Source organism: Mobula birostris, chromosome 13 (genome assembly GCF_030028105.1).
Source record: "Mobula birostris isolate sMobBir1 chromosome 13, sMobBir1.hap1, whole genome shotgun sequence".
Lineage (NCBI taxonomy): Eukaryota > Metazoa > Chordata > Chondrichthyes > Myliobatiformes > Myliobatidae > Mobula > Mobula birostris.
The window spans coordinates 7498402-7524487 of NC_092382.1; the positions used below are offsets into that span (position 1 = coordinate 7498402).

Below are 26086 nucleotides of genomic sequence, written 5' to 3' on the forward strand. Positions count from 1 at the left end.
GAGTTCTTGTGCTGGGTATCTTAGACCAGACTTTTAGAACGGAAGTGAACGGGAATTTATTTAGTCAGAGTGGCGAATCTGCGGAGTCCGAGAGAATGTGTGTATGTAAGGCAGAAGTCGTCGGACACCTGATTATTCAAGGCGTGATGGGATACGGGGAGTGGAGCTGAGAGGGAGGATGGATCAGCCAGGATGAAATGGAGGATCAGACTTGATGGTTTGTTTCTGCTCCTCCGGCTTATAGTCTCATGTGTCAACCAGCTGTTCCATCACTGACTAGCAGTCTCACGAAATGGAGAGTTGAATGTGTAACTCTTTTCCTGCAAGTACATTGACTCTCCAAGACCAAGCCTCATGTGGTGCTTCTCGCTGGCGACACAGGAAAACTGAACACCCTTCAGTCTCAGGCAGGACTATAGAAGACGGGGAGGGGTCGGCCCACGGACTCGTATCACGCAGACCCACCAGCGTGTGGACACGCCCTGGTGCTCGTGAACCAAATCCCCAGCTATAGGTAATTACCCAACTGGATTGTGGCAGCCCCGGGAGAGGCGAAGGCGACGGGTGTAAACCAGACGAGAAAATCCGGACTGACGCCTTTAACGTGCTGGACGTCACAGGACATCCGTCCGGCAGCTCCTGAAGCCAAGCCGGTAGAAACACAGCGCTTCGCTTTCCTCTGGACTACACCGGCGAGACCAGTGTGGGGCCGGGGGTGGATTTTGACGACTGGGTATCTTAAGATCTCTGTACCTTCCACCCAAACTCTGCCCTGGAGAGCCCACGCTACTGCCGCTGTTTGTAGGGACAGAAACAACAGAGGAAGGAGCTGTTAAGATCGACGTGGGTCGCCTCCACAGCCTGGCACAACATTCACTGGCAGAAACTGCAGCTCGACCTGCCCCTCCAAAACTGGACTGTACAGATGCAGAAGGAGCCGCAACTCTACTATGGACCGACCCATAGCGCAGACTATATTTCCACTGTCTTTCGAGACAGACGGATGCCGTCATGCTCATCATCATCATCATCATCATCATCATCATCATCATCATCATCATCATCATCATCTTCATCATCATCATCATCATCATCATAACCATCATCAATTTCTTATGGTCTTATTGTCGAAATATTAAAAAAAGCCACAGCACCTTTAGGTTTTCCGTAGAAATTTGCGAAGATTTGGCATGGCATCTAAAGCTTAAAAAAAAAGCTATTTTTAGACGCGCGGTGGAGAATACAAGGGGTGATTTTTAAGATCGTGCCCCAAGGTAGAAGAAGTCAATTTTAGAAAACCTAGCACATTCATTTTTCAACATAGTCCCCTCCCACATTGACACACTTAGTCCAGCGGTCGTGGAGCATACAGATCCCTTCTTTGTGGGCGTCAGCGTCTTGGACCTCCAGAGGTGGTGCACCGAGGGGGTGATTGATATGTTCGTGGCCTAAGGTAGAAGGAAATGAGTTATTAACGTCAAATTTTCTGCATGATCACACAAAGAGTTGAACTATACGTGCATGTAACGAGAGCAGTATAACTCACCACCTTCTGGGATGGAAACACGCGACCGAGTCGGGAGATGTGCGGGACTCACCCCAGCCCATAGAGAGCAAATTGAACACATCGACAAGGAGCCCACCCCAGCAGCTTCAGGAACAGCATTTATCTTTCAACCATCAGGCTCCAGAAACACGGTGGATACCTTTACTCACCTCAACTCAGTACTGACTCCGCCGTCTATGGACCCTCTTTCCAGGTCTGTACAACTCAGGCTTTCAATATTATGAGTTTGTCGGCTTTGTGTGTAGGGTTTTGTTGATCCCATTGTATTTCTCTGTTCTACTGAGAGTGCCAGCAAGAAAGCGAATCAGACATGCTCGCAGAAACATAGCAACACGCACGCGCACGCACACACACGCAAAAAAAACATACTGGAGACACTCAACGTACACACTCAGACAGACGCACGCAGGGACACACTCACATACACAGGCGCGCACACACAATTACAGAAGCAAACACGCGAAGATCTGCATAGGCACACACGCAAATTGAAAGGTACACACACGTACACACAAACACCCAAACCCACACAGAAGCACGGACTCGCGCACATACCAGACACACAGACACGTACACATATATGAACAGACAGCGACACAAACACACGAATACACACAGACACAGCAACACGCGAAAACTCACACATACAGGGACACACATGTACACGCGGGCTACTACACAGACACACACACACATAGTCAGGAATGCGTACACAGGCACACAACAACACACGGCCTCACACAGAAACACACACTTACGCGTTCGCGCGCGCACACGCAAGCACAGATCGAAATACACAACTGACACATACTAACACGCAGATCTTCACACTAAAACCAGCACATAGCTGGGCGCAGGCGTACGGAAATACAGCCACAGAAACACACAGGCACACACATAGACAGACAGAAACAGGCAAACGCACAGACAAACACAGACTCACACACTGACACACACAAACAATCAAAAAGGGACAAACACAGTCAGGGTAAAACACATAACGAAAACAGATACAGAAACAGAAATGTACACGACATACAAACACACAGACACGCACACTCTCAAACTAAGGCAGACACGGAGAGGTGCAAACGCTCTCTCTCTCTCTCTCTCTCACACACACACACACAGGCTGACGCACACACATACGCGACTGCACTTTCTTTTCCACATCTCCATTTCTCCGTCGTGTTTTCTGACAAATACTCACCACTCTGAGTTTGATGGTCAAGCATTAGGGTTAGAGGGGAAACACGTTGCAATTGATGACGCTTTTGAAGGCTTAGACAATTTTGTTGAGTCCAACTAATTCGAACAAATGGTCAAAGCCTTCTGAAAGCAGAGAACCCAGGAGCCCAAGATTACTCTTTTCGAAGATTGGACAGGCAGTGAATGCAGGAGACTGATTATGTGCAGATAGGTAGGATCGGCTTAATGTGACGTCATGGTCGGCACAGACACTGTGGGCCGAACGACCTGATCCTGTGCTTTAGCTTTCTCTGTTCTCTGTCGGAGTCAGAGAAACAGCAGGCAGCACGTTCCTGTCTGAGACGGTATATGTCTCTCAATGGTGGTGAACATGTTTCTGACCCAGGGCACTGTCTGGTACACTTCACACAAACAAGCTGAGGATCGCTGCTGGTAATCGGGAGTGGGAGATAAGGGTAAAGTGCGGTGAACTGTGATTACAATTGGCGGTGAATCAGAGTGGAATGGCTGTTTTACTCTCAGTCAATCTCTTCAACCGATGGACGAAACTGAGGTAGAGAGTTGGGTCTGATGGTCATTGAAACAAAACCCCTTTGCTGGAGGACTGCCTCCAGCAATATACACCCTTCAGAACCATCACAATTTCCATTGCTTGCAGTTTCACAATTAATTCCTAAATTAATCACAAACGGTCTCGGCGGGGATTGCACTTGCCTGACGTAATCGGAATGTAAATATTTTTTTTAAATCTTTAGTTTTAAAGCTGTTGGAATCTGTCCCCGTGGAGTCGCTGAATGGTATTAAAACCCCAGGCATGCGCTGCATGAACATTTCATTCCGGGAGATCGCCTGTGGCACAGGAGGACAAATTACTGCACAGGGAAAATGTCTGCAATGTTGGACAGGTACTTGAGTGTGGATAAAATATTACGAGTGTTCATTGCCGTCATGGGAGGTCCTGGTGAGTGAGCAGAGCAATTCATGTTTGTTTATTCTGTGTGTTAACCGGCGTGAACCTGTTTATGATCACTTTCCAAGTTTCTAACTTAATGTTCAGTGCGCCGTCAATGATCCGTCAATGGTATCGAACCTGTAAAAAGAACATTCTGAATGTTCATATTTAATGACAAAAGAAAGTACACCTCCGCCTCTCCCCTAACTCACGGGATCGACTCGAACGTTGCTCTTGCCTTTAATGGGACGTTGACCAGAGTGGTGCCAGTGCTCGGGACGGACATCTCTCCGCGCATGCGTGACTGGGAAAGTTTTACATTGGGGTGTTGACTGCTTATGAGTTATTCATCAGAGCGAGCTCTTGGGCCTTTGGTGACACCTTGTTCTGAATTGCCCCAGTGCTGGAGACAAGCAGCTCTCCAGGGAGATCTGAATGGGATGGTTTGAGTGGCACCTTGTCTAGAGTTCTATCGGGGCTTTTGAAAGACAACTCTAAGGGGAAATGTGATTTAGAGCAGCGGTCCCCAACCATCGGGCCGCGGACCGATACCAGGCCGCAGAGCATGCGCTACCAGGCCGCGAGGAAACGATATGATTTGGCGATAGGAGTCAGCTGCACCTTTCCTCATTCCCTGTCACGCCCACTGTTGAGCCATCACGCGCGCGTCGTCCATGTCAGCGCGGGAAGGAGATCAACTCCTCGAGCTTGCAAATGACGGCGGGCTGAAAAGTCTGTTTGACATAACATCTCTGCCGGCATTCTGGATCAAAGTCAAGGCTCCATATCCTGAGATAGCCGCGGAAGCACCGGAAACATTGCTTCCATTTCCAACATATCTCTGCGATGAATGTAACAAAAACTAAATTGCGGATTAGACTGAACATAAGGAACCCCATTCGAGTATCGCTGTCCCCCATCACCCCTCGATGGGACCGTCTTGTTGCAGGAAAACAAGCCCAGGGCTCCTACTGATTCCGCGGGTGCATTGCAATGATTTTATAAGTTCATACGGGGAAAATATGCGCTGTGTTTAATATCCAAACGTTACTTCAAATGTTATGATGCTATTGACTTATATAACCATATAACAATTACAGCACGGAAACAGGCCATCTCGGCCCTTCTAGTCCGTGCCGAATGCTACTCTCACCTCGCCCCACCGAACTGCACTCAGCCCATAACCTTCCATTTCTTTCCTGTCCATATACCTATTCAATTTATCTTCAAATGATAATATCGAACCTGCTTCTGACAATTGTACTGGAAGTTCGTCCAATACTTACTTCAAACTCCCCTGTCCTCCCCTGATCATTGACTTATCGCTATATTCATGCGAGGAAAATGCGCTGTGTGTTTAATATTAAATTCGTTAGATAAAGCCTTTTAGAAACGAAATTGAGTGTATTAGCCACTTATCACCCATATTCCGGTCGTGATTAACATCCACCTCCGAATAGAATTGCCAAAAACGATTTGCGGAAAAAATAATCAACAGGTGCACACATGCGCAAATTACACATGCGCACTGATGCCCGCGCAAGGCTTCATGGTCATTGTAGTCTTCACTGGGTAAACGCAACGTATTTGACCGGTACTCTTGTCCGTTGGCAACCATCCCGCCCCTCCGGTCGGCTGGTCCGTCGGTCCGCAAGAATATTGTCAACATGAAACCGGTCCGCACTGCAAACAAGGTTGGGGACCCCTGCAGTACAAGGTGATAAATAGATTGCATTATTCAAAAGCAAGACTGAATCGCATCTTCCCATCCGTGTCTCCTGAATGCGACAAGTGCCGCTCTGCCGAGGGCTCACTAGCACATCTTTTCTGGTTTTGCCCTACATTATACAACTTTTGGACTGCAATCTTTGAGTGGGTCTCAAAAGTCTATTCCAGAGACATTCAGCCCAATCACGACCTCGCCATCTTTGGATGCTCTGCAGAGACTCTTGAGTTGCCGGGACATGCAGATTGCTCTGCATCTGGGAATGGTGGTGGCGAAGAAACTTATTCTTCTGAGCTGGAAGTCTGCTACTCCACCCACCTTCGCACACTGGCTCAAGCAGATGTTGTCTGTTATACAAATGGAAAGACTGCGTCCGCACAAACCCAATACACAGAATACATTTGAGAGAATATGGGGACCCTTATTGGCTCAGTGTCACATTACCTCACATACACAGTGACCTTGACCTGCATAGTCTCATGAGCGGGTGTGGTGCCTAACCGGATTCCTTCATTCACTTTACTGCACATTGCTTATGTAATCTTGTAAATTGTCTGGCAACCTTTTTGTTTTTTTTTTTTTTTGGTTTTTGATTTGTTTTGTCTGTTCTCCGCCTGGCGCGGTATTTCCTTTGTATTGTTTTGTCTTCAATATATTTTGTCTTTGTAAAACTGAAAATTGTAGATAAAGTAATTTAAAAAAAACTTACCCCTGACATCTCCTCTGCACCTACTTCCAGCCACATGAGTGTTGGGTTTTCCAGAGGCCCGGTCAGTCAAGGTTAAATCAGTGAAACTGGCCCCATCGGAACTGGATCGCTGTTGTTCCCGACGATTACCCACATCTCGTCATATCTCCACAGTGGGGAAGGCAGGTCTGAGACAGTGTGACCCGTGCTTGGTGTTAGTTGAGCAGCTGTTCACCGCCTCTGGCGCTCATGGCCATTGGCGGAAACCCGAACCCGTGTCCATTCCCGGAGCATGTGTTCAATAATTCCCAGTGTCTGTTCTCTGTCTCTCTCCCTGCAGTGAACTTAGTGGCGATTGTGATCCTGTCCCGGGGAAAGTGTGGCCTCTCTACCTGTACCACCCGCTACCTGGTGGCCACGGCAGCGGCGGATCTACTGACCGTTGTCACCGAGGTCTTTGTGCGTCAAGTCATAAATTATTACTTTCCGTGGAATTTTTTGAACACTACCCCGATGTGCAGAGTTGTCGAGGTACTGAGGTTCACAGCCACATACTGTTCTGTCTGGTTCACCGTCATGTTCACTGTTGATCGCTTTGTCGCTATTTGCTGTCAGAAACTAAAAACAAAATATTGCACCGGGAAAACTGCGGCTGTGGTTCTAACAACAACCGCCGTGCTGTCCTTTCTGAAAAAATGTTCCCCGTTACTTCCTCTGGGAACCCAGAGAGATCATCGAGAATGTAACATGGTTCTGCAAGCTTATGGAATATACTTTCACTGACCCCGGATGGGTAGGAAACGATTAGCTTGATATAGTTTTGAATCCGTTCATTCGTTGTGATCCTGTTACTCAACGCTCTGACATTCAGGCACATTTTAGTGGCCAGTCGGGTCCGTAGGGGACTGAGAGGTCAGGGCAAAGGCGAGAATCGCAGTGACCCGGAGATGGAGAGCAGGAGGAGGTCTGTGATCTTACTCCTCGCCATCTCCGGAAGCTTCATCACCCTGTGGCTGACACTAGTTGTAAATTTCATGTATTATGAGATCAAAGGAATTGGATTCGATTTCAATGATTCTGAGGTGATCTTTCACAACGCCAGGATTTTGCTGAAGAATTTCAGCTGCTGCACGAGCACATTTATTTACGCTGTGACTCAGTCGAAATTCAGGGAGCAGGTGATCAGCGCGGTGAAATATTCGTTCAACTGGGTGCGACAGGTCATTAATAAAGCCGCGTCCTGAGCACAACCCAGATTCACCGCCCGATCCCAGGTGTTATTCCCGGGCGAACTGTCCCATCGACCGGCAGCTCCGGGAAATTAGTAACAACAGTGATGTGGACCGTAAAAATAGGAAATGAGGGGAAATAGAGGTAGGGAGACAGGGACGCGAGTGTGAGGGAGAGACGTGAGAGAGTGGCTGAATGAGGTGATGAAACGAGAGCGGTGCACGCGTGGGGTTGGGAGAACAGGAGAGATATTGTGTTTGTGTGTGTGTGTATGTATGTGCGCGCCTGTCTGTCTGTGTGTGCGTGTGTGTGTGTGTGTGTGTGTGTGTGAAAAAGAGCGGACTGTGGTTAGACCGGGAGGAATGTAGAAAAGATATTTAAGGATGTTGCTTGGACATTGGGGCTCTTTTATGGGGAGAGTTTGCCAGGATGGGTATTTATCTCTTGGATCTTCGAAGAGTGAGAGGCAACCAAATGGAAACGATTAAAGTTGCCATCGGTTCTGGGAAGCTGGACAATGAGAGTTCAGGTTCCCGCTGATATAGCTCCACTGGAGTGTCCCATCCTGTTGGTAAGTTCTACCCACAGTCACTGTGTGGCTGGAGGTGAGGGAGGGGAGGCAATTCACATGCATTTTCTTAGTTATGCTATCAGTACTGTGGGCTGCAGGCGCGGGTACAAATTCTGGAATCAGAGCTCATTTACTGCCAGCTCGTAAGATTTGCGAACAAAACATGCCCCGTTCGTGTGCCTTTACTTCCATTATGAGGAAACCTAAAACTAATCCCCTCAGACTCTGGTCATTACGTCACGCACCACCTCTCATTGCGAGCACAACAACTCAATGACGGTGTTTGTGAATTACGTCACGCCGCTTCCATTATGGACCAGTTGTGCCATTTGCCACCATTAACGTCACCTACAATTGAATCTGAGGGTAGGGTCGGGGAGGATAATCGGTGCTGCATCGCCCTCGGTGTTGGGATCATTGCACAGTCACTGTACCGTCTCCTTTTGATTCGAGTCCTCCGGTCCCAGCAAACAAATCCGTGAGTCATTTCTGCGCCTTTCTAGATTAAACACGTCCTCCCTGAGGCGGGCGACCAGAAACGCGCACAGTTACTCCGCTGTGGTCTCGCCTGCATGGAAAAGTACAGCAGGGGAACAGGCCCTCCTGCTCACTGCGTTGTTCTGAACTAATCGAACGGACAATTTCATGACTAACTACAGCCATTCCTTCTGCCTACACAAGGTGCACATCCTTCCATGTTTACGCATTCATGTGGTATCTGATAACCTCCATGGAATCGGCCTCCACCATCACATTCGGCAATCCTTCCAGACACCCGCCACGATGAGAATGAAAAAAAAAACGTAAAGAACATCTCCTTTAAACATTCTGAATCATGTTTAACATCACTGGCTTACATAAGTTGTTTTATTACAACAGGAGTGGTTGGAAATGATACAAAATTACACTAAATTTAAATAAGTAAACAAACAAACAAATGAACAAACAAATAAATAAATGCTGCGAAAAAGGACTGTAAGGTTCCCGACCAGAAATGTCGACTGGACTTTTATTTTTCATCGATGCTGCCGAGCCTGCTGAGTCCCTGCAGCAATTTGTGTGCGTTGCTTGGATTTCCAGCATCGGAAGATTTTCTGTTGTTTGTAATGAGATGCTGTTTCCCCCATTCACCTTAAATACATTCCCTCTGGTATCAGACATTTCTTCCTCAAGGAAAAAAGGAAGCGGCTATCCACTCTGTCTGCGACTCTCATATACCCATACTCCTCGGTGTGGCCTTCCTCAGCCTCTACTGTTCCCGAGCAAATATCCCTCGATTGCTCAATCTCTCCTTATCCAGGCAGCGTCATGTTTACCCTCTTCTACTCACTGTCCAAAGCATCGACATTTTCCCGGTAATATAATGCAATATGCCAGATGCGGTTCATCTAGAGATTTAGTAAACTGCAACCCAGCTACCTGACATTGGGGCTCACTGCCACGCTTATTAAAAGTAAACAGACCGTACGCCTTCTTTACCATCTCATTGTCCCATGCAGCCACTTTCCGGGAGCGATGAACTGGATCCTGGGATCCTTCTGCACATTAACACTGGACTTCAACACAATCCAATCTCACCCCATGACACGTATCCCAGAGTCCCGGTAAACCTCCACTGCATTCTCCCAGCACAAGACATCTTCTCGACTGAATGTTGACCAGAACGGGATGCAAAAAAATTCAAGAAACTTAGCAGGTCAGGCAGCATCTATTGAAAGATACAGAATCAATGTCTCGGAAGAGATCCATCCCTTTCAACATTGGCACGGGTCCTTCAACACAGCCCTTCCATGCCGACCAGGTGAGCACCTAAACTAGTTCTGTCTGTCTGCGTCTGACCCATTCCCCCTGAAACTGGAATTAAATCGAATGCAGATCTCGGTCGCTTTGGCACATGGGCTGAAGGGTATTTTTCCTGCTGTAAATACCGCACCAGTAAGGAGGTCTTGTCCACTGACTTAAAGAGAATTAAGTTCGAGAACCTTCCAGAGCCTGGGGGGCTACACTGCACATTATTGTGAGATGGAGTAGATGACATTACTGGGGACTTCAGCAATACATTTGTCCTCTCTCTAGCCACAAGCAAGATCCCAGAAAGCCAGGGATAAATGTTATTATATTATTTAGGAAGCCGGATGAATAATATTGGAATACAATGACCCACCTCACGTCAGGATATGTAAATTACTGGAGAGCATTCTTTGGGATGGGCTGTACTTATTGAACAAAACATACATAAACATACACCTTGTTTCTTCCAAACTGTTCTGACCTGTTCCCTGCTCTAGTCCCATCGGCCTGCACCCGGAAAAGAGTCTTTCATACTATCCACCCCTCCCCCCACAATCCACGTAGCTGTCCAAGTGGCTACAGAATGTTGCAATTGAACCTACATTCTCCACTTCCCCAGGCAACTCATTCCACACTCCCACCGACATCTGAGTGAACTTCCCTGTCCTCTGACCCTTAAGTATTTCATCTTTTACCCTTAACCTATGATCTCCTCTAGAGTCATCCAACCTGAAGTGGTAAAGCCTCATTTGGGCAAGACCCAACCTATTGAATATTACCCTATAACGCAGATCCCAAAGTCCTGGGAACATCATTGAAATTTTCTCTGTAATCTTTCAAATTATTCACATATTTCCTGTAGATTGTTGATCAGAACGACAAACAATAGAAGTTTGTCCTCACTGACGTCACATTCAACTGCAATATAACGTCACAATTCTTGTACTCAGTAGTTTGATTTATGAAGGCCAAGGTGTCGAAAGCTTTTTTGTGACCCTGTCTCGGGATTATGGGACTGTATTCCCAGATCTCTCTGTTCCCCCGCACGCCACAATTCACTACCGTTTACTGTGTAATTCCTACCGGGGTTGGAGCTCCCAAAGCGCAACACCTTACACTTTCCTGCATTGAATCACATCTGCAAAGTTTTCAGCCCATTTTCCAGTAGCTCCACTCATGCTGGTCGGCACAACTTTGTGGGCCGAGTGGCCGGTTCCTGTGCTGCACAGTGCTATGGTCAATGTTCTACGTTTAGGATTGAGCACAATACTCTAAATGTATTCTAACCATAGTTTTGTAGACCTGCAACATCATGTCACGGAATTTGGTTTGGCTCTAGAGGTAGTACCGAGGAATAGATTATAGTGATGACGGGGTTAAGCCTATGTGTCTCCTGGGAGTAAACTGACTGTACTTCAGAAGAAGGAGAGGGTATCGGACTGAAATGAACCAAGTAATGAAAGAGAGATGGGTAAATCAGAGGCAGGGAAATCATTACCACTGGCGGGTGAGACTACACTTGGGGATCACAGACTCAAGATTCGGGAATTAGATTTAGGACGGAGATGAGGGGTAAGTACATTTCCCATAAGGTGGTGAACCTGTTGACTCCTCTGCAGTTGAAGCTACTTCAGTAAACACCCACTCAGTGGCCGGGTTGTCAGGTACAGGAGTGGAAGCCGGTGCCGCCTTTTGCCGCTGCAGCCCATCCACTACAAGGCTCGACGTGTTGTGTGTTCACGGATGCTCTTCCGCACGCCGCTGTGGCAACGTGTGGTTATTTGATTCACTGATGTGCGTGAAAATCCCAGAAGATTAGTCGCTTGGGAAATTCTCAAACCATTCCGTCTGTCAGCAATAATTATCCCATGTTCAACGTCAGTTCTATCACATTTCTTCCTTTGTCTGACGTTTGGACTCAACAGGGACTGAACCTCGTCATCATATCTGCACAATGTTTATGTGTTGAGACGCTGCCGCATGATTGGCTGATTCGCTATTTGCATCAACGCACAGGTATACAGGTGTACCAAATGCTGCGTGTAGTTCAGACACGGGCAGGTTTCCGCACAGCAGGGAATTTATGAGTGCAGGGTGAAAGGCAGATAGTGTCACTGTGGTCACCGGCAAGGCTTGCGACAGGTCTGGAGAAATGGCGGACTCTGTCACGGTGAGCGGTGACGACTCAACACAGGAGCGGGGGAAAGAGATAGATTCCTCCACAGAGACATAAACAACAGGTTGGACAAAGGAATACAAAACACTAAGCGGCAACGCGAGGAAAATAATTCTCCCAAACACAAGGACCCCGCTGCAGCGCAGAACGAGAGTCTTTTTTTTAAACAATCGAGGAACGTGGGAAACCCGTTCAGATGTTCAAAAATGATTCAGTGTTCGTTGAGAGGTGGAAGAAGAGCGAAGCAGAAATGTTGGTAAGAGAGTGTAGAGTCCTGACTCTCTCCAGACGGGGGGAACCAGAAAATGGTGCCCCATGTAGTTTCCCTTCACTGCGAGTCTCCACAAAGCGGAACAAACAATTCAAGTTGGAAGATATCGACCTCTTGAGCGGGGGGGGGGGGGGGGGCTGAGATGCTGGAATTCCTTCGCTACCACTCCTACACTTACACTACTTCCCATATCCACCACCCGGCTCCACAACACCACCCCCACCCCCCTCATATCCGGCACCCCTACCTCCCCTACGCCGCAAACCGTCTCTGTGAACTCCTCTCTCCCGTTTACAGTTCGGAGCCTCCGTCACCCCTCCACCCGCTACACACTTTATCGTGTCTGTCGCATCCTCTCATCCCTACAAGCCCACCGCCGTCTCCGTCATCCCCATCCTCCCCTCCGCCCACGCTGTTTCCGACCACCCCTCACTCCCCTATACAGTTCCCGCTCTCCGTCATCCCCTCCCCTCCCGACACACGTCAGCGCGTCCGTCACTCCCTCGCTCCCCTGAACCCTTCTCCAGTTTACTCGTCTCTGCGCTGAACCGAGACAACAGTGACGACTGTCTCGTGGCCGTGCACGCTCGTGCACTGTAGTTGTTTGCTCGATATTTTTCTCACTGCACATTTGGTGTTTGATGGTCTTTTTTTTCTTTGCTTTGCGGAGAGTTTGATATTGTGCAGGAATGCCTGAACGGTGGCCAGTTAGAAGATGAGGCGTTGTTCCTCCGAATTGTTTTGAGCTGTTTTATCAGAGGTCACAATGAAGACTAAATTATCTGAGTTGAAATGTTGTCCTTCACCCACTGATGTGCTTTGTAAACTTTTAACAGTGTAGAAAAGTCAAAGGATTTGTGTATGGGAATCTCAAACACAACAGCACGTTAGTCCCGCTGTTTCTGTCAGTTCACCAGCGCTTGAATGTCGCCGATCCTTGAATGTGGAGATGGAGATGCTGGAGAAGACGGCGCCCCACTCGCTACAAGGAGAGCCCGGTCACGTGTCCATGTCCGTGATCTGATTGGATACATTGCCATGACGTTGATAGCAGTGTGATGTCATCCACTGGCTCTCATTTTGGAAGGGATTCAGTGGGACATCCCAGATACACCAACAGCTTCGCCCTGGGAAACGGCCGCTCACCTGCTCCGTGTGTGCGAAGAGACTCATTCAGTTACCCCACCTTGTGATGCTCCGGTGAGTTCACAATAAATAGAGGCCACATTTCTGCCCGGAGTGAGCAAAGAGTTTTACTCAATCATCCCAGCAGCTGCAACACCAGCAACTTCACATCAGGGAGGAAGGTCAAATTAGCTCCGTGTTAAATGTTTAACCATCACGGTGACTGACGGCAGCTGCAGGTTCATGAGGGACTGTTACTGTCAGAATCTGCAGTTCTTGCGGCTGCTCATCGCACCCAGGACTGAACCCTGGTCACTGAGCGTTGGAGGAGTCTGTTCTACTGATGTTAGCCTTAAACTAGACTGATGTTCAATATTGTGGATCTGTGAAAGATAAATCAGTTCTATATCAAATCCCGTGTCTCACGTCCTTACTGTCTCTACCACACTCACAATGTACACTAGAGAGGCCACTCGGCCCATCTGGTCCCTGCCCATGTTTCTGTTCCATGTCAGTATATCAAAATCTATCCCTGCCATTATCCTCTCACTCTCTCTGTGATAACAGGTTGTAACTGGTCCCCACTCCGTGGGATAGCAGATTTCCCTTGAGTTTCATAGAATCATAGAAATCTACAGCACATTACAGGCCCTCAGGCCCACAGTGTTGTCCCGACCATGAAACTTAGTTCAGAGCCTGCCTAGAATTTCACTACAGCATAACCCTCAATTTTCCTAAGCTCCATGTACTATCAAAGAGCCTTTTAAAAGACCCTATTGTATCCGCCTCTACCACTGTCGCTGGCTGTGCATTCCACACACTCACCACTATTTATTTAAAAAAAAATTTAAAATTACCTACTTCCAAGTGCCTTAAACCTATGCCCCCTCATGTTAGCCGTTTCAGCCCTGGGAAAAGCTTCTGACTACCAACACGACGAATGCCTATCATTATCTTATACACCTGCATGATTTTCCCCAGGCTGAATAAGACGATGAGCTCACTGTTGTTTTGACGTTCCCCGGGGCTCTGGATAAAGTTGGTTAAACTCGTTCTTCCCTGTTCTTTTCAACGTTTGGGGTCATTTTCACTAATTTCAAAGGACTGTGCTTCAGACAGCTGGGTTGTTGCAATGCACCTCTAAAGTCTGACAGCAAACTAGCGAGTGAATCTTCGATGGAGCAGAGTCAGAAACCAAAGAGTTGTCAGTCTGAGTCAGGGCGTTGGGGCTCCAGAGAACTACGGGGTCTAGAGTTTACGAGGAAGAAGAGGAATGAGACCAACACGATGTGGCAACAAATGAAAGATCAGAAACATTTGGAAACTGGTTGATCGAAAAAAAGGTGGTTAATTTCTGCAAATTACTGGTGGAAATCAACAGATCAGGTAACAAATGTAGAAAGAAAGAAATAGACAATATTTAGGACGAGCTCCTTCAGCGTGCCTAGACTGTGTACTCCTCTGCTTAGTTGCTGCCTGAACTGCAGAGTTCCTCCAGCATTGCGTGTGTGTGTCTCTGTATTTCCAGCAACTGCAGAATCTCTTGTGTTTTATATCTACATTTGTAAGAGTATTGTACTGCGACATTAGATACACGTTGATATTGAGTACTTTTTTTAATGGGAGCCGCTTTCTGCTTTAAACCAGCTGCTGAATTTTCCATACACACAAAAAAGACTTGAGTTATGGACATGGAACCGGCGCTTGCTGAAACTGCTAATGGCACTGTGATTACCCATAAAACCCTGAGTTACAAATTTCGCCGGCGCTGAAGCCCCGACCGAATGCGCAGGCGTCAAGGTTGTGACCTTCCCGAATGTGACGCATGCGCGCTGTATACAAAAGGCCCAGGATTTCGACTGCAGGTAAGGACTGATCTCCAGCCGATTCTCTCCGGGCGGGCGGGAATTTCGGGAAAATTGCTGTGACTCCAGACACCGTGACCCGCAATCCCGGGACAGCCCTGTTCTCTTCCCTCTCTCTCAGCCCCACCATCCGTACACGGGCCCCGGGGAGCTTCCGGCTGATGAGGGAATGGGAACCGATGGGTCTCTCAGACAGAGCTGAGCTCCAGCTGTCTAAATGCAAGGATCGGGAACTCGGAGAAAGGGAACAAAATCTTTTACATCAGCTGTTGTGAAAATCACCTTTGTTCTGCCTCCAGTCACAAACAAGAGAAAATCTGCAGAGAGGGCACAGTTTTAAGGTGCTTGGAAGTAGGTACGAAGGAGATGTCGGGGTGTTGTGTTCTTTATACGTACCGTGGGTTACTAATAACAAACCATATTCTGCAGAATTGAACTTTTATTCAACAGCAAAAAAAAAAACATGTTTTACACTGCCATGCTTCTCGATCATTCTTCATTTCTGTGCATGCTAGGAACTCTGTCCAGTCACGTCCTGACACGTGATATCACCACAAGAGGTAAGTTTTTTACACAGAGTGGTGAGTGCGTGGAATGGGCTGCCGGCCACTGTGATGATGCTGGATACAATAGGGTCTTAAGAGGCTCCTGGATAGGTACATGGTGCATAGAAAAATACAGGGCTATGGGGAACTCTAGGGAATTTCTAAAGTAAGTAATGTTCGGCACAGCATTATGGGCTGAAGGGCCTGTATTGTATTGTATAAATGGGGAAGTCACTTACCCATGACCTCTGGTTGTCATCCCACCCAACATCAGTTGAAAAAAAACTGCTTGCATTTACCCTACCTATACCTTCCTACTTCTGTATACTTCCAACAAATCCTCAAAGCAATGTATAATTTCCTTGTTTATGCTTGGAGCCTTTTTTAGATGTATAAGATGATGAGGGGCATTAATCGTGTGGATAGCCAGAGGTTTTTTCCAGGGCTGAAATGGCTAACACGAGGGGCATAGTTTTAAGGTGCTTGGAAATATGTACCGAGGGGATGTCAGTGGTAAGTTTTTTTTACACAGAGAGTGGTGGTTGTGTGGAATGCACTGCCAGCAGAGGTGGTTGAGGCAGATACAAGAGGGTCTTTTAACAGCCTCTTAGATAGGTACATGGAACTTAGAAAAATAGAGGTCTATGTGCTAGGGAAATTCTAGGCAGTTTCCAGTGTAAGTTTCATGGTTGGCACAACATTGTGGGCTGAATGGCCTGGAATATGCTGTAGATTTCCATGTTCTATATTGAACAGCGAAATAACTTTGGCTATCTCACAATCATCTGATAACTCCCCTGTCACTAAGGATGATTTAATTATCTCTGCTAGGGCCCTGACAATTTCTGCACTTGACTCCAGTAGGGTCTGAGGGAGCACCTTGTCATGCCCCGGAGATTTATCCACCCTAATCTGCCTCAGGATAGCAAACACCTCCTCTTCTTTAATCTATACAGGGTCCATGATTTTAATGCTGCTTTTCCACACTCTCATTGACCCTGTGTCCATCTCCAGAGTAAATGAATTGGAAAAAAAATATTTGAGATCTCCCCCATCTGCTTTGGTTCCACACGTGGATTGCCATTCCGGTCTTCCAGAGGACCAATTTTGTGCCTTGCAATCCTTTTGCTTTTAATCTATCTCCAGAATCCCCGAGGATTATCCTTTATCTTTTTGCGAGGGGAATCTCATGCTTTCTTTTAGCCATCCTGATTTATTTCTTCTGTGTTCTCTTGCATTTCTTATACTCCATAAGAACCTACCTGCCTATCCCTGTTCTGCAACTCCATTTTGTGCTTCACCAGGGTCTCAATATCTCTTGCAAACCAAGGTTCCCTACAGTTTCTATCTTTACCTTTTATTCTGACAAGCACATACCCGTTTTGTATTTTGAGAACTTTGCTTTGAAGACCTCAAATTACCAAGCACGCCTTTGCAATAAAGAGCCTGCCCCAGTCCACAGTTGCCAGATCCTTGTGTCATAATTCCAGATGTTGATCCAAGCCCTGATCACATCTGCCTTTCCTACGATGCTCCTTGTATTGAAATATACAGGGCTCAGCATATTCACTGCACCATGCTCAACTTTTTCATTCCTGAATTTGTCTGAGATCTGAACAACATCTGTCTCCACAACCCCTCCCCTCTCTGTTCTGTTATTCAGGCTCCCATTGCCCCTGCAGCTTTAGTTTAACCCTCTCCTACCCCCACCTCGCACCATGCAGCTCTATCACCCCTTTGGCTTTCACCTCCCAGACCAATAAAAAGGAGGTACATACCAGGTACAGGCAGATTGGAACAAATGGGTAATTATGAGATACAGGAAATTCAAGTGAACACTTATGAAAGACAGAAGGCATGAGGTTGCCCCAGCAGACAAGGTGAAGGAGAATCCTCATGGATTCTGCAGATATGTTAAGAGTGAAAAGATTGCAAGGGAAAAAATTAATCCTCTGCAAGATCAGAACAGTAATCCATATGAGGAGACAAAATAGATGGGGGAGATCTTTTCTGCATTCGTATTTACTCTGGAGATGGACACAGAGTCTATAGCAGTGAGGCAAAGCAGTATCAACTTCATGGACCCTGTACAGATTACAGAGGTGGAGGTGTTTGCTATCTTAAGGCAAATTAACGTGGATAAATCCCCAGGGCCTGACAAGTTGTTCCCTGGGACCCTGCGGAAGACAAGTGCAGAAATTGTTGGGGCCCAAGCACAGATATTTAAGTCATCCTTAGTGACAGGTGAGGTACTGGAGGATTGGAGGACAGCCGATGTTGTTCTGCTGTTCAAGAAGGGCTCTAAAAATAAACTAAGAAATTGTACATTGGTGAGCCTGACATCAGCAGTGGGAAAGTTATTGGAACGTGTGTGCAGGAACCAGATATTTTCTGTAGGTACTTGGATAGATGTGGATTGATTAAGGATAGGCAGCATGGCTTTGTGCACGGTAGGTAATGTCCAACCAATCTTACAGAATCTCTCGAGGAAGTTATCAGGAAAGTGGATGAAGGCAAGGCAGTGGATGTTGTCCACATGGACTTTAGCAAGGCACTTGACAAAGTCTCATATGGGAGGTTGGTCAAGAAGGTTCAGTCGCTCAGCATTCAAGATGAGATAGTAAATTGGATGAGACACTGTCTTCGGGAGAAACCAGAGTGTGGTAGCAGATGGTTGCCTCTCTGACTGGAGGCCTGTGACTAGTGGTGTGCCACAGGGATCAGTGCTGGATCTGTTGTTGTTTGTCATCTGTATCAGTAATCTGGATGATAGTGTGGTTAACTGGATCAGCAAATTTGTGGATGACACCAAGATTGGTGGTGTAGTGAACAGCGAGGAAGAATATCATGACGTGCAGTGCGATCTGGACCAGCTGAGAAAATGGTTTGAGAAATGGAAAATGGAACATAATGCAGACAAGTGTGAGGTGTTGCACTTTGGTATGACCTATCAAGGTAGGTCTTTCACTGTGACTGGCAGGGCACTGAGGAGTGTTGTAGAAGAAAGGGATCTGGGAATACAAGTCCTTAATTCACTGATGTTGGGGAAGTACAGAATCAGAGGCCACAATTTGAGAATAAAGGGTAGGCCACTTAGAACAGAGTTGAGGAAAAACTTTTTCACCCAGAGGGTTGTGGGTCAGTGAAATGCTCTGCCTCGAGGCCAATTCTCTGGATGCTTTCAAGAAAGAGTTAGATAGAGCTCTTAATGATAGCGGAGTCAAGGGATATTGGGAGAAGGCAGGAACGGGGTATTGATTGTGGATGATCCCTCACCTATTGTCGATTGTCTATTGAAGGTGGTGTCATAGATGGGATGGAAAGAAAGATTTTGGCCCATTGGCCTTCATGAACCAAAGTACTGACAACAATAGATGGACGTTATGTTGACTTGTAGAAGACATTTGTGAGGCCTACTTTGGAGTATTGTGTACAGTTTTGGTCACCTACCTACAAGTAAGTTGTAAAAGAGGTTGAAAGAGTTCAGAGAAAATTCACAAGGATGTCGCCAGGTCTGGAGGACTTGGGTTGTTAGGAAAGATTGAACAGGTCAGGAATTTATTCCTTGGAATGTGGAAGACTGAGGGGAGATTTGATTGTGATAGAGAGGCATAGACAGGGTAAAAGCAAGCTGACTTTCTCCACTGAGATGGGGCGGGACTACAACCAGAGACCATGGGTTAAGGGTGAAAGGTGAAACGTTAAGGGGAACATGAGGGGAAACTTCTTCACACAGACGGTCATCCGGGTGTGGAATGAGCAGCCAGCACAAGTGGTGCAAGCAAGCTCAATTTCAACATTTAAGAGGTTTGCTTAGGTACCTGGATGGTAGGGGTACGGGAGTGGGCAGTTTAGATAGTTCAGCACAAACAAAAGGGCCTGTTTCTGTGTTGTCCTTTTCTGTGACTGTGACAAGAACCTGAAATAATACAAAAATTCACTCTAAGTCCTTTTCACAGCTGTGTGGACCAACCATTCATCTCAGCAGGAATTTTTTATATGGTGTTAAAACTGTGGCACTTCAAGTTAATAATACATAAAAGAAAATCCTTGCTGCACGTCAAGAAAGACTATTTGTGTGAGAGTGTTTCAGTTACTGTGGGGCCAGGCACCCATGCTGCTCAGCAGGAACAGGGAATAATAACAATGGAGAGAGTCAAACTGAGCCAAGTCACAAATTGGAGATGGCAGAAATGCCCCATTCTTATGGAGACAGGAAGAGCATCACGGAATTGATGGTCATTCCAGATACCAGCACTGTGACCAGTTAGAAGATGATTTATCTCTCCAACTTGGGTTGAACCTCACTGTAACAGTGTGATACCAGATCAAACCTTGGTAACTCAAGTAATCTCATCTGAAATGTTGTCCTACATCCATTGATGGATTTTGTAAATGTTTTTACAGGTTAAAAATAAGAAGGAATTTGTCTCCAGGAATCTCAAACACGGCACACCAGTTTTGCTGTCTCTGTCTAGATATTTAAGAAGTGGAGCAAGGGATTCATTCGACCATCCTTCCTGTTCAGACTGTGGGGAGGGATTCACTCAGTCATCTCAATTGAAGGTACATCAGCAAGTTCACACTGGGCAAGGTCATTCATCTATTCAGTGTGTGAGAAAGGATTCTGTCGGTCTTCCCACCTGTGGACACACCAGTCAGTTCACTCTGGGCAGAGGCTGGTCATCTGCTGAATTTGTGGGGAAGGATTTACTCGGTCATCTGAACAAATGGCACACCAGCAAGTTCACACCAGGGAGCGGCCGTTCACCTGTTCAGTCTGTGGGAAAGGATTCACTTTGTCATCTCACCTACTGACACACCAGCGAGTTCACACTGGGAAGAAGCCATTCACCTGCTCGGAATGTGGGAAGAGATTCACTTGGTCATCCGACCTACAGAGACACCATCGAGTTCACACCGGGGAGAGGCCGTTCGCTTGCTCAGTCTGTGGGAAGAGATTCACTGAGTCATCCAACCTAATGGTACATCAGCGAGTTCACACTGGAGAGAAGCCATTCACCTGCTCAGTCTGTGGGAAGGGATTCACTCAGTCATCCAACCTACAGAGTCATCAGCGAGTTCACACTGGGGAGAAGCCGTTCACCTGCTCAGTCTGTGGGAAGGGATTCACACTGTCATCCACCCTGCAGAGTCATCAGCGAGTTCACACTGGGGAGAAGCCGTTCACCTGCTCAGACTGCGGGAAGGGATTCACTCGGTCATCCCACCTACACAGTCATCAGCAAGTTCACACTGGGGAAAAGCTGTTCACCTGCTCAGATTGTGGGAAAGGATTCAGTCAGTCATCCCAACTACTGGCACACCAGTCAGTTCACACTGGGGAGTGGCCATTCACCTGCTCAGTCTGTGAGAAGAGATTCACTCACTCTTCCACCCTGCAGAGACACCAGCGAATCCACACTGGAGAGAAGCCATTCACCTGCTCAGAATGTGGGAAGAGATTCACTGAGTCATCTCACCTACAGAGTCATCAGCGAGTTCACACTGGGGAGAAGCCATTCACCTGCTCAGTCTGTGAGAAGAGATTCACTTGGTCATCCGACCTACAGAGTCATCAGCGAGTTCACACTGGGGAGAAGCCATTCACCTGCTCAGAATGTGGGAACAGATTCGCTCGATCATCCACCCTACAGAGACACCAGCGAGTTCACACTGGGGAGAAGCCGTTCACCTGCTCAGTCTGTGGGAAAGGATTCACTCAGTCATCCAACCTACAGAGTCATCAGCGAGTTCACACTGGGAAGAAGCCATTCACCTGCTCAGAATGTGGAAAGGGATTCACTCAGTCATCCAAACTACTGGCACACCAGTCAGTTCACAATGGGGAGTGGCCATTGTTATGAATCCCTAGGTTTCGTTTGCTGTGGACTGTCATTTTGAGAGAGAGAGATAAAGAAGGCGAATCAGTCTGACTTGCATCTTGTTTACATCGATCGCAGCTTGTTTAGTTTTAACCAAAGACACAGACACTCAGAGTCAGACGGAGATGAAGGAGGCAAAATGGAAGGATCGGAACAAGGGAACTGGTGGCCAAAGGTCACTGTTTCGAACTTTCCTATGCCCCCAAGGGTGGGTTAATTATTGATTCAGCATACGTTGAATGTGTGGTTGTCATCTCGTTTGATCCATAGGAGTGGATCTATTTTGGGGTATCCTGTGAAGACCACTTATGTGTTAACCTTTGCCTGGGTGTGGTGTGGAAATTCACTTGAAGACGATACCTCTTGTGACAAGTACCTTCTGGTGATAATTTGTATGTGGATTTGGAATGACGACGGATCTACAGCGACTGTTGCCTCGTTTTACCACCATGGATGCTGTGGAATTCAACGTTATTGATTTCTCTCGACACTTACCCTGGATTACAAATACCTCTCTCTCCTCAACTATTCTATGGTTGAACTGGACTTTCATAGTTTACCATCTCAAGACTCCAAACCTTGTTTCCCCTGAGCTCAATAGTTTGGGAGTTATATTTACCCACATATATACATATAACACTGTTAACTTTTGTTTATCTTGCTTAAGTTACTATATTGTTAGTAGGTACTAATAAAGATAGTGGATTTAACATCAAAAACAGACTCTAGGTGTAGTCTATTGCTGCTGACTCATTTCTAAAGTGTTACAGGGTCAAAATTTGGGCCTGCATCCGATATAGGAAAAGATTTGGAGGCGTATTGATCAGTTATCGATTTCATTGGAGAAATCCCTTTTGATTTATTTGTGTGTGGAAAATCAGCAGCAATGGATGTTGATAAATATCTGGAAGCACCAACCTCTGAGGCAGTAAAGGACACCAGAAGGATTGAGTTGTTGAGTATTGCTAAAAGGTTAAAACTTGCTAAGGTGAAATTGACAATGAGGAGGTCTCGGATGCAGAGGATAATAGCTGAACATTATGTATCTGAGGGTGTGTTTAAAGTGGAGGAGTTGGAGGTGTTTCCTGAAAGTAAACCTAGTGAGCTTGGGCTCCCGTACAAGTTAGCAAAATTAAAGATGGAGGCTGTGGAAAGGCAGAGGCAGGTTGAGGCTGGAGAGGCAGGAAAACAGAGAGAAGAGGCAGAAAAACTGGAAGGAAGCAGAAAGACAGAGGCTGTTTGAACTGGAAAAGATAGATTGCAGCAAAGGGGTCTAGCGTTAGACTCTGGTGATAAGTTTGAGGACAGTCGGGAAGTTAAATTGGTGCCTCCATTTGACGAGGCAGAGGTTGATAAATACTTTCAGCATTTTGAGAAGGTTGCTCAGGGTTTAAAATGGCCAAAAGAGGGTTGACCTATTCTCTTACAAAGAGTAATTAAGGGGAATGCTCAGCAAGCCTATTCTGCTTTGACAGTTGATGAAGCAGCTGATTATGACATGGTGAAACAGGCTGTGCTCAAAGCTTACGAGTTGGTCCCAGAAGCATACAGGCAAAAGTTTAGAAATTTGAGGAAATCTGTGAACTGGACTAATATGGAATTTGCTTATGAGAAGTTTGTGTGTTTTGACCGCTGGTGCACTTATAAAAATGTAAATGATGATTTTAACAGCTTGAAAGAGTTGGTTTTAATTGAAGAATTCAAAATGTGCGTCCCTGATGACATAAAGATGTAATTAAATGAAAAGGATGCTGCCACTTTGCAGGATTCTGCTAGATTAGCGGATAAGTTTGCTTTAACTCAAAAGGTTAAGTTCACCCAGAATAAGAGCTTCCAAAAGAGTAGCAGGGATAACCAAGGTAAACCAGAAATTAAAGCTGGGACTAGTGACGAGACTAAGGATGAAGGGAAGCAGTTGAAGGAGACATATTCTGGTCTCTCTCGTTACTATTGTAAGAAAGCTGGTCATATGATGGCTAATTGTTCCATCCTGAAGAAGAAAAAGGAAAAGGAGGCAGTCCCACATGCCTGTGATCAGTATGTTGAAGCACCTATAAACCCACAGGGTTCTGAACATTCTGTTGAGGCTCAGTTAAGGACTAAGAGGTCTGACTGAGTTAAGAAGGGATTCGATCATTTTATGTCAGATGGGTTTGTATTAGTAATGGAAGGGTCAACACCGGTACCAGTGAAAATTCTTGGAGATACTGGGACTTCTCAGTCACTTATATTAGTTCGGTGATGAGACTGATACTGGTGAGGTAAATCTTATTAAAGGCATTGGGGGCAGCATTGTTTCTGTGCCATTGCACAAGGTAACTTTACAGTCAGGGTTGGTTTCGGGACCTGTTAAGATCGGATTATGCTCCAGTTTACCAGTGGAAGATGTTACTTTGCTGTTAGGGAATGACCTGGCAGATGGTAAAGTTGTTCCTGCAGTGCAGTTGACAACTAAGCCAACCACTGACGACCCACAGATGGATTTTAACATTTATCCTTCCGGCATAGTAACTCGAAGTACGGCTAAAAAGTCTGCCAATGCAGACGGTTCTGTGCAGCACGATTCTGATACCCATGATAGCCAAAATCAGGTTGACCAGGATTCAGGTTATGATGACTTGTCAGAGACCTTTCAGCCTTCATTGTTCCAACAGGATTCAGGTAGTAAGTCTGGTGAGAAAGATTTATCCCTGTCTAGGAAGGAATTTATAGCAGAACAGAACCGAGACCCTGAGATTGAAGCTTTATAAGAAACATCTCTCTCAGATGATGAGATTAGGAAAATGGCAGTAGGGTATTATCTCAAGGATGGAGTGTTAATGAGGAAGTGGAGGCCACCTGCTATACCTGCGAGTGAGGAATGGACAATTATTCACCAAATTGTAGTTCCTAAAGTTCATAGGACTGAAATTTTAACTTTGGCCCACAGTATGCCCTTAGGTGGCCATTTTGGAGTGAATAAAACTGTAAACAGGATTATGAGAGAATTTTACTGGCCGAATTTGAGGAAAGATATTGTGACCTTTTGCAGAACCTGTTACACTTGTCAAGTTGTGGGTAAACCTAATCAGGTCACCCCAGTGACCCCACTCCAGCCTATACCTGCATTTGGTGAACCCTTTTCCAAATTTATAGTGGATTGTGTTGGCCCATTGCCAAAGACTAAAGCTGTCCATCAGTATTTACTAACTATTATGTGTACTGCATCCAGATTCCCAGAGGCAATACCTCTCAGAAATATTAAAGCTAAAACTGGCGAAGGCTCTAACAAGTTTTTTACTTTATTTGGTTTGCATGAAGAAATCCAGTCTGATCAAGGAAGTAATTTTACATCTGGATTATTCCAGCAGGTAGTTTATGAACTGGGAGCTAAACAAATTACATTGTCTGCGTACCATCCAGAATCACAAGGGGTTTTAGAAAGATTTAATTCTACTGTCAAAACAATGATTAAGACATACTGTGTTGAAAATGGAAAAGACTGGGATGAAGGAATACATTTGCTTTTGTTCACGGTAAAGGCTGATTTATACTTGTGCATTCGGGATATGCCATATCCTACACAGTAGGCCCGATTTAATTTTTGCGTAGCCCTACGCCGTAGCGAGCATGTGTAGTTGTGTCTGCATCGCTATGCACTTCACCACCAAAACGCAAGTTGGCGGTGGGGTTTCTCTGACACTGTTGAGCTTCTTCGTGAGAGACATGGACGAGGAAATGCATTTCAAATATTTTCCCATGTCGGCAGGTAGATTTGACGATTTGGTTCATTGTCTCCAACCATTTATTTCGCATCAGTGTACAGACATGGCGGAGAAAAGCAACCGGAAATGCGATGCTACCAAGCGGACCAATCACAGTTGTTGCGGTCTGCATCGCCGCAATGCGTGAGTTACTTTTTAGAGGAGGTGCACGTCACCCAACGGCGTAGGGTACAGCGAGGGTACGGCGTAGGGTACATGGTGCCTACAGCGTGGGTACGGCGTAGGGTACGTGATGCCTATGGCGTACACTTGACGCATAAGTATAAATCAGGCTTAAGAGAGTTGGTACAGGAGTCACTGGGCTTTAGTCCATTTGAACTTGTATTTGGTCATAGAGTGAGGGGACCTTTGACCTTGTTAAAGGAACAGTGGATTGATGGGGATGTACATGTTAACTTGTTAGACTATGTTTTGAAGTTCAAAAATAAACTATACCAAGCTTGTCATCTGGCGAGACAAAACTTGAAGATTTCTCAAAACAAAATGAAGTGTTGGTTTGATAAGCGGACCAAAACAAAAGAAAATACAAGGTGAGGGATAATGTGCTTGCATTATCTCCAATGTTGACAAATCCACTTCAGGCGAAATTCAATGGACTGTATGAAATAGTCTCTCAAATTAATGATGTGAATTATGTTATTAAAACACACGACCGATGTAAACTAACACAGGTAGTACACATCAATATGATAATGCCTTATTCTGACAAGCAGGCACCATT

General features: G+C 46.1%; 3 protein-coding genes and 1 pseudogene across 3 annotated transcripts in view; 3 read left to right on the forward strand and 1 right to left on the reverse strand.

The window, feature by feature from the left end:
- LOC140208268 (NACHT, LRR and PYD domains-containing protein 3-like) overlaps positions 1-26086 on the reverse strand; it is a 552847-nt gene that overhangs the window by 383592 nt on the left and 143169 nt on the right. The gene's annotated exons all lie outside the window — the stretch shown is intronic.
- LOC140208264 (uncharacterized) overlaps positions 1-26086 on the forward strand; it is a 351814-nt gene that overhangs the window by 251735 nt on the left and 73993 nt on the right. The gene's annotated exons all lie outside the window — the stretch shown is intronic.
- LOC140207375 (probable G-protein coupled receptor 139) lies at positions 3662-7386 on the forward strand (annotated as a pseudogene).
- LOC140208290 (uncharacterized) lies at positions 20086-22306 on the forward strand. Its single transcript, XM_072276875.1, has one exon. The coding sequence runs from the start codon at positions 20447-20449 to the stop codon at positions 21581-21583; it is 1137 nt and encodes a 378-aa protein (XP_072132976.1). The 5' UTR covers positions 20086-20446; the 3' UTR covers positions 21584-22306.

Excerpts from the sequence above, each read along its gene's own strand:
- LOC140208290 (XM_072276875.1), top strand. The coding sequence starts at position 20,447 with ATGGCACACCAGCAAGTTCACACCAGGGAGCGGCCGTTCACCTGTTCA.